This window comes from Colletotrichum karsti (genome assembly GCF_011947395.1).
Source record: "Colletotrichum karsti strain CkLH20 chromosome Unknown Scaffold11, whole genome shotgun sequence".
Lineage (NCBI taxonomy): Eukaryota > Fungi > Ascomycota > Sordariomycetes > Glomerellales > Glomerellaceae > Colletotrichum > Colletotrichum karsti.
The window spans coordinates 923,497-936,599 of record NW_024065911.1 but is presented as its reverse complement, the minus strand read 5'-3'; the positions used below and the strand labels follow the sequence as shown (position 1 = coordinate 936,599).

Genomic DNA, 13,103 nt, shown 5'->3' with positions numbered 1-13,103 from the left:
GCACCAGTTGGTGGCGCTCTTTCGTGCAGATGCTGCGGGCTCGCTGGTTCGCTTGTCGATGCTGGCGAGATACTGTCCGCAACGGTCCTAACGGTCGATTCAACCCGCCCAGTCTCCACCGTTTCCTTGCTGCTTCGTTGGCCTGGCCGAGTCCTTGATGCATCAAGTCGAGAGTGAATCGGATTGATCCCGGTCCAATAGACAATCCTCCATGCGTGGCATCCCCACGGATGTGCCCGACTTCCACGGAGAGCAGACATTTTCCTCCGTGCCGCCCATTGTTATATTGATTTGCAGTCCCATCCGCTTTCTTTCCGTGATAGTAGCGTTAATCGTGTCTCATACCTGTTCTACGTTCTGCTCAGTCGCTCATCAGTCAACATGGCGTACTTCATCGACGGAAAGGATTGTATGGTAAGTTCCTTTGCCTAACCCGCAGTACAGCTGAACCGCTCTTCTGATAACTTGACAAGATATCCGAATGGATTCTGCTGGCGGTTTCCTACGTGTTTGTCGCCCTTCGCGTCTACACTCGCCTCTTCCGTCTGCGCGAGAAGTTGGCCGTGTCAGACTGGCTCCTCATCCTCTCTGCTGTCAACGCTCTCGGTCTCATCATCTGCGATACCTTGACTTTTCAACTCGGTGTCATGGACGACTGGGCTCCGTCTGTTGCTCTGTCTAAGGTACCATTGACCCTCTCGACTCATCATTTCGTACGCAACTGACTGTGATCTAAGATTTCGTTCGCCTCCAACTACTTCTACGATGTCGGAATGGGTTTCCCGAAGATGAGCATGTTGGCTTTCTACTGGGCTTACTTCCCCGCCGACACCAGCCCGGGCATGCGTAAGGCTCTGTGGGGCATCACTGCCTTTGTCTGCCTTTCGTACATGGCCATTCTTTGGGATGACACCTTTTTCTGTGGCAAGGACGTTTCCGTGCAGTGGTCTCAGGAGGACGGCGCGTGCAGCGTCTTCTACGCGCCTGAGCCGTTTATCCTCAACTTCACGCTCAACTTGGCCTGCTACCTTGCTGGTATGACGTCTAGTTCACACGAATGTTCGTTTATTTTGATTTGCTGACCGTTACTTCTACAGTTTACGTCCTTCCCCTCGTCCTCCTGATCCAAGGCGTTCTACCGCGGTCCAAGGGCTTGACCCTTACCTTCGTCCTCGGTACCCTAACGATCTTCACCACTATTGTCCGTTTCGTCACTTTGAAGATGGGAACTGGACAGGAAAACCTCGTCTGTAAGTTGTTCATCATCGTCTTCTATCTTGAAGTTGAAAATATTTAGCCAGAGCCTGACAAACTCTCAATAGACCCGATGAGTATCCTCGAGATGACCCTTGCCATCACGGTCGTCGCTCTTCCAGGCCTGAAGCCCCTCGTCGATCGTTCCTCGAAGCGCGAATCCTCCGTGGACACAGTCGAAGTCAATCACCAGGACAAGACCTTCTCTTAGCACCTACGCTGCGGGGTGTTTCGACTGCGGAGTGGGAGATGAGTCGGATGGCAAGCCGTACCTGCCTTTCTGAGCATCGGGACTGGAGTTTGGAAGGTAGAATATTTGCTTCTTGGATGCTCGCTACAAGAACATAACTCAGGCTGTCGGCACCTAGCTACCGGATGGTTTCGCTATGTGCCACATCGAACAATGTATATAAAACGCCTGAAGTGATATCCACACTTAAAAGAAATATATAATAATACAGATTGAGGTTTGCCTTGGTTTGGTTTCCACTGAAACTACCATTGATCATTAAAAAACTGTCTTCATTCATTCAACATACTCTTGCGGAAAGAATTGCTTCTCCAGATCCGGTAATGTGCTTACTGGTGGCACAGCATCATTGACGCCAGCGTCGTCATCACCAGTGTTTCGTCACCGGTCTTCATCTTCGTCGGTCAAAAATACTTTTGGCAGACATTGGGAGACAGAGATGCCACCGAGACCAACAAGTACAAACACTAGAAACCGCGATCACCAGGTCAATAGAGTCAATATAAATCAATGTTTTTTAATTTTGCGTCATTGGAGAATAGCTACGTTAGAAAAGCGTGTTAAATCACAAACAAAGGTCTTTCGCCCTTTCACTCCCTTCAATCTCAATGTTTTTTGGTGGATCTATCGGCGTCTGCCGAGAGAAATGCCGGGCGTCGCCGGCAGTAGACCCGGAGCGATCGGGGAACATGCATCGGGGTGGGTCCAGCTCCGGGTCGCCCCACCGGATGGACCGGAGGTAGCGAAATCCAACACGGAGCCCGCGATTCTTGAGCCGATACGGACTATTGTCACGCCGGTATTCTGAAATGTCTTAAAATGGATGAATATGCATGACATTAGAGGAATCGTAGCGGTAAAAGTTGAAGGAAAAGCAGAGAACTCGTTATGCGCATCATACTGAGACCAGCTCACAACGCGATACCATCTTTTCCCTATTCCTCAAGTCGTAGAGCGCGGGGCAGATATTCTGCAATCAGATTTTACTTTCACTCTCAACTTGTAGCGGTTCTTCAACACCAAATTCAACTTGGCTCTCTGTTTTGGTTTTCTTCGCAGTTCCATTCGGACTGAGGGGGTTCTGTTGTAGGAATGGGATAAAGTGATAACCATTTGATTTCTTCTGAATAACGTCTGTCATACTTCTGACTGCATCGTTATCGCAGTCAACTGGGATCATGTTTAGAGTTCTGGTTGGGAATTCATACCCTGCTAATTGGTAGCATGAAAGCGCCATTGTGACCCTTGCTCGATGGCGATCACCGGACTGTACCAACGTTGGAAGCAAAGCACTATCATACCGCGTATTTTCTCGCCATGACTTCAAACCAAGTAATGAGGCACGTGATTCATGGAAAGGGACACAGTCGATCTTCCCATTCTCGGAGGCTGGCGTCTTGACTCATCACTCCAATGCAACTGTGATAATCCCATGTGCCTGACATGGAGATGATGAGGCTCGGCGGAATGAAATATTCGCCAGTCACAGCTCGCAGGAGCAGAAAGCCGCAGTGACCATAGAATCGGATTCGGCTTCAGCGGGCGCTCCAAATCCACTCGCTGCCTAGGCGTAAGTGATTTACGGTAAATCATTTGTTGTTCGACGTTTGTGGCTCGGGCTTTGCTGGTGCACGGCCACGGAAAGAGGCCCAGTCGGCCCCCGAAGGACCAGACATGGCAGGTGCAAAGTGCTATGGGATGCAAGAACTGCGGCTGAGTCATGATCTCGGAGCAAAGCGGACTGTTGAAGCTGCATATCTGGGCGGCTCAGGGTGATTTTTAACTGAACGTAAGGGGTTTAGACCAGTGGAGCTTTCTAGTAGTCTACTAGCCGTGAGGCATACGGTAATCATCTGTTCCAAAGCTTCCAATCCCGAGTCAGATACGCAGTTGGCAAAGTCAACAGAGTAGCATCATCTGTCGAATTGGGTACAACTGCTACCTCTCAAAACATCGTATTGGTCTCCTTACTGATCCTTGGGTGAAGCTTCGGGAAAGTTCCCACGTGTCTTAGATGCCTCTTTTCTCACCGCTTCTTAAAAGGGGCGTGAGCAAATCAGAACGATTTAGGTTCTGGCGACGGAAAGGTCGGGCCACTGGCCAGGGTCTTATTCGTGATGGGCGATGCCAACAAGGTGAGTTCCACACTATCAACATGCCAGCCAAGCGCTGACTACTCTTTACAGACCTGCCAGAATTCATTCTCACGTCCACACGGGATCTGTCTTTAAGAATTGAGAACTGAGTTGATCATACGTCTAATCTGGACTTAGTCTTGCCTATCAATGTTTCTGATCCTCAGTTCAAAAAACACAACCCAGCGGATACTTTACGTACACTTCAAAAGCCGTTGAGTGAGAGCCTATCTCTAACTTACCATGAAGTCGAAGTCTGTTGCCAAGCCAGGTTCCCAGTCAAGGCACGGACACATGGCTTCCCTGCGAGCTCTGACGACAAAATGGGCAAAGACCAAGTTCCCGACAACCCCGATCTTTTGATCGCTGGTCAATGGTCATTTGGCTTTGATCTCTCGGTCTAGGCCCACGAAGCCTTCTGCTTCACGACTCACAAAGCTAGTCTAGACCATGAAGAAGAGAGAGCGACCCGTCAGAGTATTGGAGGTATCGTGGGGTCCAAAGAGGCTGTTCGGGGAGATACCCGGACTCGAACTCGTCGAAGAAGAGGGGATTTCCAGCATGATCCCATGGGGGCGGTTCATCTCCAGATCACCCACCTAATAAGAGAATCTAGACTTCGAAGGTGTGAGCCAATAACAGCAACGATGTGCAACACGCTGAATGAGGAGTTGTTGACATGAAACAACGATGCGAGATTGTGGTAGGGGAATGAATAATTGCAAATTGGAACACTGGATGACTCGGCAAAGCCCGAGCGTTCTTTGGAACTTCTGTGAGCATACCGAATCGGGGTACCTCGTAAATAAATGAGCTCAAGATGTTGTCTCTTACCAGGATGCGCCTACTTGGTGACGGTGGGGACTGACTGCAAGCCTTGAAGCTAATTGGTGGAGGAAATGAAGATGAGCCAAATGATTGCCAGGTTCCCCGAGGACGAGCTGTCAAAACCCCAGACAGACTTGGCGGGTGTTTTCCGTCTGGGGCCCTGAGTTCCTATTGTCTCTCAATCCGAAACCAACAAATGTGCTTAATTCCTCATCCCGACAATACTCGATCAAAGCACACCAGCATATTCGGTGAGGCCGAAGAAGCACAAGCTTTCGGCTGGCTGCCAGCAGTGCGAGTGCGACCTTGGAATGTTGGTCCAATAAGGACTTGGCATATTAAGCTTATCTTGATAGTCCATCACAATATGATGACTGCTGGGGTTTGTATCATGGACTGTGAACCTTGAGTTGCTGTCATGAGTTGGTCTAGAACATCTATTTGCGTACCGACGCTTCCACTAGTGTTGTGACTCGAAAATCTCAGTTCACACCTGGTTCCCTGCTCTGCCACCACTGCGCTGGTAGCCTTAGAGGGCGTACCGCCGCAGCGGATGGCTAGCTTCTGGTAGATACCTTAGATCGGGTAGGGTCTGACGGCAGGGCGAATGCACCCCAGCGAACTAGTCTAATTTCTGAATAAACTCAGTTGGGGTATGCCTGGAAACTTATTTGGGCTCATATGGTCTCATTCTCTCAACCCAAGCCCTGTAAGGAATGAGAAATGTACATACCCACAAACCCTGTCCCGGGCAACGATGCCCCGCTGGGCGATGCATGACTAGTGCGCTCTTGAATATCTTTCCATTTCTGAAAGATTCTCAAGTTCATTGGGCAGAATCCGGCATATTCCTCGCTGAATCATGAGTCTAATGCTGCTCAGGTCGGTCAATCGAAAACCGAAGGCCCATTGAACTGTGATGTGAGGATGGTCTTGAGATTGACACGTGCGTCTGACAATCGGACCTTGTCATGAGTTGTCATCCGAAGTCTGAAGGCCCACAACACTGGGAGCTCCCGAGGAAGTTCTGGGCTGAAGTGGCCGGTCTTGGCTGTGGGATATGTATGCAACGTTGGGTGGTATTACCATGCAAGCTCCTTGGGGGCCATCGGACAAAAGTCTGACGACCATGCCAGAGACGCTCATCTAAGAATGAATGATCATAACAACCAAGTCTGAGGTTGAGCCAAAAGTCACCAGAACAGAACGGAACAGAGTGTAGGACAGTCCGTGATGAAGTTGAAATAGAACCCATAAGTGAGTTTGCGCGGCATTAAATTTTGGCTTTCGCTTCCCGTGGCGGCAGTTAGAATTGGGCCTGTGCGGGAGCAAAAGTCAAATTAAGAAACGGAATAAGGTGTATGAGTAAACACAAATTCATTTGAGAATGTAAGTATGTGTTGACAGCATTCAAAATAAGTACAGTAAAATTCAAATATCTACATCTGAAGTGCATGCAAACTACTCATGTTTGCTTCCATTAGAACCTTTGCCAATGCCTCCCGGCTTCCATCAATTCCCAATCAGTTGGCCTCAGCGCCCTGTGCACCGCACTTCTTCTCGCAGTAGTAGGTCATCTAAGACGAGACACCGTTAGCATCAACTTCTTCGCACAGCTCAAACAGAATGGTAGATTTACCTCGTCACCACCAATGTGCCAGGCACCAGAGGTGCACTGGAGACCGTCCTGATGAAAGTTAGTTTGAGCACTCAGCTAAAATTTGATGCAGGGCGAGGAACGTACGAAGGTGCAATCGGGGCACTTGTCCCACTGCTTGTTGCCGGTGTTGCGGTTCTTGTACATGGTGCATGCGCACTTGGTGGCGTCGACGGCGATCTCGTAGTCCTTGTAGGAACCGTAACCAAGACCCCAAGGGGTTCCATTGCCAGTGCTGCCGTACTTGCGGGCATTGACACAAACAGCGGCGTTGTGCAGCTTAGCGACGGCGCTGAACCGTTTGTCAGCCTCGTGACAGAAGGAGTCAAACATGGGGCTGGGGCACGACATACACAGCGGTCAGAGCCGCGAGGGTGGCGAGCGTGGAGATCTGCATCTTGAAGCTGGGGCTGCAACGTGGAAAGTTCAATGTGAAGAGAGAGTGTAGAGACTGGAAGAGAGATTGACGGACGGGAAGGTTGATCAGTGGGTAGATCGAGTCGAGCAAGACGGATCAGATGGGGGTTGAAATACGTCTGGCCTCTCCAAGTCTCAAGGGATGGAATACCTCTTCAACGGAGCATCAAGATAATGTTATCTCGTAATCTCTCTGCCTCCTCTCTTTTCCTCATCGAGGCGTGCTCAATCTATTGGATACCGGCTATTGAATCGCATTACTCGTTCATGAGGCCTTAGGATTCGGCAATGTCGGTGCCGCTTTTACACGAAAAGGTATGTTATCTTGTTGGAAATCCAACGGTTGTCTATTGCACGTTGGATAACAGGCCCTCATGCGGCGCTCGTGACGACTTCTGAGTCGTGCCCTACGGGGCACCTAAACTCAATTGAGAAAGAAGCTAATCAACACATGAGGCCGGTGCCACAGTAATGAACACGAGGCTGATCTTTGCCCTGCCGAAGAATGAAGACAACACTCAAGGCGGGTTTGCGGGACGGGCGCAAAGACTTGGAGAAGATCGGCCCCTGATTCTACCAGGAAGGGATCTGAAATCTACTCATGTCGTCCCACTTCAACCAACAAGGTTCAGGCCCGAACGCATTTGTGGGAAGATGCTTGTAGGGGTATGCTTGCAACAACACCAGACTTTCGGATGAACTCAACCGCAACAACGAGGGTCTGTCGACGTGAGATATTACCGATTTTGTAAGTGAGAGGAATATGTCGTGCGAGAAACATCAAGTCGTGATGCTGTTGGGAAAAAATGTCTATAAAGTGCGTCTAAAATCCCACTACTTGGCGTTCTTTCTTCATCACTCTCATCCTCATCCATTCGCTCACTCATCTCTCGTGTCCAACACATTCGGTCTCTTCTGTTCAAAATGGTTTCCGTCCGCATCATTGCCCTCCTTTCGGCCGCCGCTGCTGCAGTCAGCGCCGCGCCCCTCGTCGACCGCGATGTCGCTACCAACGTCACCGACACCGTCGATCGTGATCTCCGCAACGGCGAGCTCATCGTCTTCGGAGAGGGTCGCTGTAAGTCTTTGTTCCCATCCTGATATGGGATTTGCGCTGACTTTTCATCTTTTTCCTATTAGCCCAGATCATCACTCAGGACACTTGGGATCTCCTCCTCAAGACCATGAAGATCGAGTCCGAGGCCCCCGAGCTCGACACTGAGTGGCTCAAGGCTGGCGAGGCTCTTACTGAGCTCCCTGTCAACACCACTGAGATCGGCCTTGGCAAGCGTGACTGCAACAGCAACTACCAGACTGTTGTCGACCGCACTCAGCGCTTCGTCGACTGGGACGTGCAGATGTCCCCCGTCGTCATCGGCGCCGGCAAGAACGGCATCGACATCACCATCTCCAAGTCCTACGCCATTGCCAACAGCGTCCAGGTTAGCGCCGGTATCGATCTTGGCCTCATCAAGGACCGCCTCAAGTCCAGCTTCGGCATCAACTACTCTCGCACCTGGACCACCACCCAGGGTTACCTCATCCGTGGCACTGTCGACAACGGCGAGACTGGTGTTGTCATCACCCGCCCCTGGACCAACCGCAAGTACGGCCGCACCTTCCAGGGCTGTGTTGGTAGCCTCCGCCAGACCGGTACCTTCATTGCCGACTCCCACGAAGAGGGTGCCTACGAGGGCGTCACCTGGGTTGCCGGCGCTATCACCGCTTGCATCAAGAAGCAGAGATCCATCCCTCTGTCTCGCTGCAACGGCTCTGGCAACTTCCGATAAACGGTTCGATGCCGTTGAGGGATGGCTCATGCTCAGGCCTGAGGAGGTATTTGCTACCCGCAGGCGTTTGGGGTCATTTCTCCCTGACATCCTCAGTCGCTTTCTGCGGCGCACTCTGGGCAACCTCAGCCTCGAAGGACGCGAACACACAGCTGATCGCTCCTTTGAAAAGACAATCTTCTCCTGTATTTAGTTTTGGTGCGATGAACATAGTATTGCATTGGCCATTTAGTAGGCCTTAATAGAAGTGGTACCACAATGACTTGTTCCTGTCCCTTATTGTGAACCTCCATTTCTTGAATCCTGTTAAGCGTGCCAAGGAGACCTGGGTTCATGTGGCAGCGTTGGATGACGAATGCTTCCTCAAAACGTTCATGCAATGATCATGATGTTCTTTGGTGGATTTTACCCTTTGCACCAGCATTCTCGGTATGACAGTAACGCAGAAGGAATCAAATTCTACTATTACGTAGCCAACTTCCAGTTAAGCTGAGCCTGTTGGAATTGGTGACGCGGCAATACTATCAATTCAGTGGATTCGCCGGTGAATTAAGCTAAACGACTGCAAGCGACGTAATAAACAGCAGGTTGGACCGAAGGTCCGCTGTTTCTCCCCACGAGCTTCGAAGCTGACATAACTATCGTCATGCAGCGATCCAGACCTTCATCATTGAAGAAACCTGGCAGGATATCTACGACGTTTCTGTAAATGCTCCGCAAAATCTTAGCTTATAAATTATCGTTCTCTCCGCTCTCTTGAACGTGATTACTTATACAGAAACTGGCAGCTCTTTACTCAACCTACCTGTGTCATTTTCCGCCACGAACCAAAAAGAGCCGTACACAACCATGAAGAATGTCATAATAATGAAGCAACAGCACTACAAGCGACCACCTTTCCGACTTGACTCCCACTGTGTGCACCCTCTCAAGTTACATTCGTGTACCTCAGGCGCTGTATTGTTACCTTCCCACTCCAAGCTCGAAAGCTTGGTTTGGGTCCGAATAGTTATTCGGCAGCTCTGATCTCCCCCAGTCAGAAGGAGGTGGATCTTTTGGGATTGTAGTCTCGACTGAGTAGTTGACCGGCAGCTCTGATTTTCTCCAGTCCGCCGGAGGTGGATCTTGCAGAATGGTAGGATCGACCGAATACTTCGTGGGCAGCTCTGATGTCCTCCAGTCGTGTGTCGGGGGTGGCTGTGGCGGCATGGTAGGGTTTGCCACGACAGATACTCGGGTGTTGTTCTTATTCTGAGATTTCTTCCACAGCATGAATCCGATGATGCCCAATATGAGAGCTGTGCCCAGGGTTGCCCCAATGGCCACGCCTGCAACGGCGCCCGAACCAAGGCCTGCGGTAGAGTTTTGTGCCGATGGATCAGTTGGGATGGGAGACGATGAAGATGAGCTGATCGTTGAACTTGAGGCTGTAGATGTTGCCGGTGACAATGTTTGCGTCGAGGTCGGGCTGTCAGTTGCGGATATCGACGATCGCGCTGACGCTTGCGTAATGTTGATGTGATGGGAAGACGCGATGACAAGGTTGATACCCGTATGCCACAAGGTCAGAACAAACACTGGAGGTTGGAGCGCCTCAGGAGAGATGTCTCCCAAACTGACTCTCCATGTTAAGGTTGAGCTGCTCCAGTTTGCTGAGGAAGAGAGCAAAGAGTTAGCTTTGTCGCGATGTTTTCGTTGAAAATGGTAAGATCTTCTTGGCTTCCCGGTGCCAAAAGGCGGTTACATACACTTGATTGTGTAAATATAGTTGTTTCCCTTGCTATCTTTTCTGTCAGACCAGAGAGCTATATCAACATTGTTGACTTCTGTTTCCCATTCGAGAGTGATCTGTTGCCCAATCTCATACACAGGGTTCAGACTGAAATCTTCGGACGGTGGGGAGTCGGGGATTGGCGTTAACCAGCGAGACAGCGCGAGTGTGTCTTGAAAGATTGCGAAGAAAACAAACAAAGACAGGAAATACATGGCTGCAGTTTACAGAGCGGGTGAGGCTCTACGTGCGTCAGTTCCAAAGTGGGAAAGTAGAAGAAGAAGAAGAAGAAGAATGGTAGGTGAAGACGCGTAAGTAGATGCAGCAGATCGTAGATAATATAGAGCCAAGCACGGAGACCAACGAACAGACAGAAAGATAACAGCTCGGCCCCTTAATACCTAGCTGAAAATACAAAATCCCAAAATCAGCAGCTCGCTACCGGCCGTGATAGCGCCACCCAAGCCTCTCCAGAGACAGGCGGTTGTAAGCCATTTCATGTGGCCTCTGAGCACTGCAGAGCTTCCATATGCGTCTAGATTTAGAGTCAAACTGTGACCGGTGAGTGGCTGTGGAACGGATTTCATGATATGAAACGTTCAATGAGATAGATGGGAGAGTTGCACAACGCCTGCGAACTGACCGTTATGCGACGCTAGAAACAATCAGCCTCAGCTGAATGTTTAGGGCGCCGCTTCGATCGGTCGGTCGTTTTAGCCCTTTTCGATGTCTTAGCCAAATAGACGCCCAAGAAAACCTCAATTACTGTGAGAAATTGCCCTCGTCAGCCCCCGTACTTTTCCAAAATCAATCTTCGCTGATTTTGCATCGGAAGCATACTTAGCATAGGCTTCCTATTTTGTATTTGATGATTGAACGACACAAACGTGCATATGAATTGAACAGTCATGCCTACTTTCATGTTGACGGTGAGGCGTTTTAGCTTGGCAATGGTACTAATATTCTCGAGGCTTCTTTCTAGATGATCTTGAAGGTACTATTTGCGCCCGATGTGAAAGGGGGCTGTTTTCGTGCTCTGAGAAATGCCAAATGCTTTGTAACCAGAAAACAAGCTCTCTGGATCCCATTGCTCTCGAATATCCATGAATCGGGCCCTTGCAGAGTCCGTCCAGACTCTTATCTGGACCCGAAGTTGTTAGCATGGGTTGACAGGCTTGCTGGAAAGGTTCCTTCGCGTACCTCTGGGGAGTGCAGAGAATCGGATGACTGATCATAGTCGGCGATGTACATCCCACAAGCAATGGTGGAAGCCTTGCCATACGTTCTCTTCATGTTTTCTTGAATACTGTGAACTAGCGAGGGATCCTTCCACCCCGTGAAGGTTGAGATGTAATACTGCTGAGGCAGGCTGAAGACAGCGTCGCGTTCGTCAGGGTTAAGGGTATCGCTCATGTATATGCAACCAAAAGAGGATCTTGTGGGTAGTTCGCACATTGCTGGTTTGATTGCTGATATTAACTTGAAAAGTTCACGGTTAGAATTCTGTTCTTTCTCCCAGTAAACTTGGTTGCTTGCTCTTACCTTTTCGAGGGGTACTGATGGGTCGTTGAGAATGCTGTGAATACCCCATTTCTGATCTGGTGCTTCAGGATTGATTTGGCGCTGAAGCTTAAAGAACTCATCCCAGCTAACCGGGCTGGTAGCTTTGGCTTCAATAAGACTGCTGCGAATCTCATCCGGCACCGGATCCCAACAGCGGAGCATATCCGTGGCCTCACTCAGGTGATCGGCGTAGGCCAGAACATTGACGATCAGTATCAGCTCTGAGGACTCAGAAAGCACCTCATCCGCGGAGTCGTCGAAGAGCTTCGGGTGCATAACGCAGACAGCGGTTTCGGTGAACTTCTTTGGTGTCGTTTTATTTCGTTCGAAGGCGAATGTGAGTAGATTCTCAAAATGATCTCCGATGTGAAAGGTGAACGACCTCCAGAAGAGCTGCCTTTTAGGGATAGTGCGACTCCAAAGTCGAGTTACAACACCGAAGAACGCCTGTCCTCCACCACGGGCAGCCCAGAAAAGATCGGGATTTTCTTGTCGACTTGCCATCAAAGTCCGCCCGTCAGGCACGACTATTTCTAGTCTCACGATCCAGTCCGTGATTGTGGCACCCCATCCGCGCATGAAGAGCCCTTGGCCACCGGCGAGGCAAAACCCGCCGAGTGCCACGTCGGGTGCGTGCCCAAAAGGGAAGAATCTGTCGACGGCATCGGTCGCTTTCCAGGCCTCATATACTCGGACCGCTGGTCCAAAGCTGACCTCGTGGCTGCTAGGATCGTACTTGACTTCGTGATTCAAGTGAGTGGTGTCGATGAGGACCCCGCCGTCAACCAACGAGGGTTTTGATGGCAGGTGACCGCCTGATCGGACGCCTACTGAGACGTTGAGATCACGCGCTCTCTGCAGAGCTGTAGCAACATCATGGCAGGAATATACCATATGAATTTCTGCGGGGTATCTGCTTGTGTCGTCTCTGTTGAAATAACGCTGTCGATTTTCTTCGTACTCGGGCACGCCGCATCGCAGCACCAAACTTGAGGTTTGCTGTCCAGCCATCTTTTTATCGACAGGGGAAGTTTGGGAGACAGAAATATCAAGACATGGAAATTTCAGAGTAGTTTTCCTTCCTTCTTCAAATCGGACAGATGAGTTGTTAGTTAAGAGCTAAGCCATGAAGCTCGGATACAGCATCGGTTGCTGCGACTTTGTCATCTCACCCCACATTCAAAATGCCGACATTCAGGGGCAGCCGCTCATACGGACTGCCTCTGCAAAGGTTGGAGCAGAATTTTCCAAAATTATCTTCATGGCACCTTCATTCTCATCCAATCCACAGGGTTCCTTGCCTCACCGTAGCTATCTTACATGTGGGGTATCGGCTCCTTGCCATTTTCCACGTCGCCGGTCAATGTGGGGGAACCTGTCATGTGGAGGCAGCGGGGTACCATGAACGGATTCCGGCGCGGCCCCATATTATCCGGAC

At 50.2% G+C, this 13,103-nt stretch overlaps 4 protein-coding genes across 4 annotated transcripts; 2 read left to right on the top strand and 2 right to left on the bottom strand.

The window, feature by feature from the left end:
- Nucleotides 1-381: 381 nt before the first annotated feature.
- Nucleotides 382-1,465, top strand: CkaCkLH20_04391 (archaeal flagellin n-terminal-like domain-containing protein; the record flags this gene model as incomplete). Its single annotated transcript, XM_038887110.1, has 5 exons — nucleotides 382-414; nucleotides 474-683; nucleotides 738-1,035; nucleotides 1,098-1,250; nucleotides 1,323-1,465. 5 exons carry the CDS (start codon nucleotides 382-384, stop codon nucleotides 1,463-1,465), a joined length of 837 nt encoding a protein of 278 aa, XP_038747814.1.
- A 4,525-nt stretch (nucleotides 1,466-5,990) lies between these two features.
- Nucleotides 5,991-6,521, bottom strand: CkaCkLH20_04390 (uncharacterized protein; the record flags this gene model as incomplete). Its single annotated transcript, XM_038887109.1, has 4 exons — nucleotides 5,991-6,044; nucleotides 6,107-6,154; nucleotides 6,212-6,416; nucleotides 6,478-6,521. The coding sequence occupies 4 exons, from the start codon at nucleotides 6,519-6,521 to the stop codon at nucleotides 5,991-5,993; spliced, it is 351 nt and encodes a 116-aa protein (XP_038747813.1).
- Nucleotides 6,522-7,465: 944 nt separating this feature from the next.
- CkaCkLH20_04389 (uncharacterized protein) lies at nucleotides 7,466-8,331 on the top strand (the record flags this gene model as incomplete). The annotated part of the gene is made up of 2 exons (XM_038887108.1): nucleotides 7,466-7,619; nucleotides 7,682-8,331. The coding sequence occupies 2 exons, from the start codon at nucleotides 7,466-7,468 to the stop codon at nucleotides 8,329-8,331; spliced, it is 804 nt and encodes a 267-aa protein (XP_038747812.1).
- A 1,378-nt stretch (nucleotides 8,332-9,709) lies between these two features.
- CkaCkLH20_04388 (uncharacterized protein) lies at nucleotides 9,710-12,676 on the bottom strand (the record flags this gene model as incomplete). Its single annotated transcript, XM_038887107.1, has 3 exons — nucleotides 9,710-9,799; nucleotides 11,303-11,581; nucleotides 11,645-12,676. 3 exons carry the CDS (start codon nucleotides 12,674-12,676, stop codon nucleotides 9,710-9,712), a joined length of 1,401 nt encoding a protein of 466 aa, XP_038747811.1.
- Nucleotides 12,677-13,103: the final 427 nt, after the last annotated feature.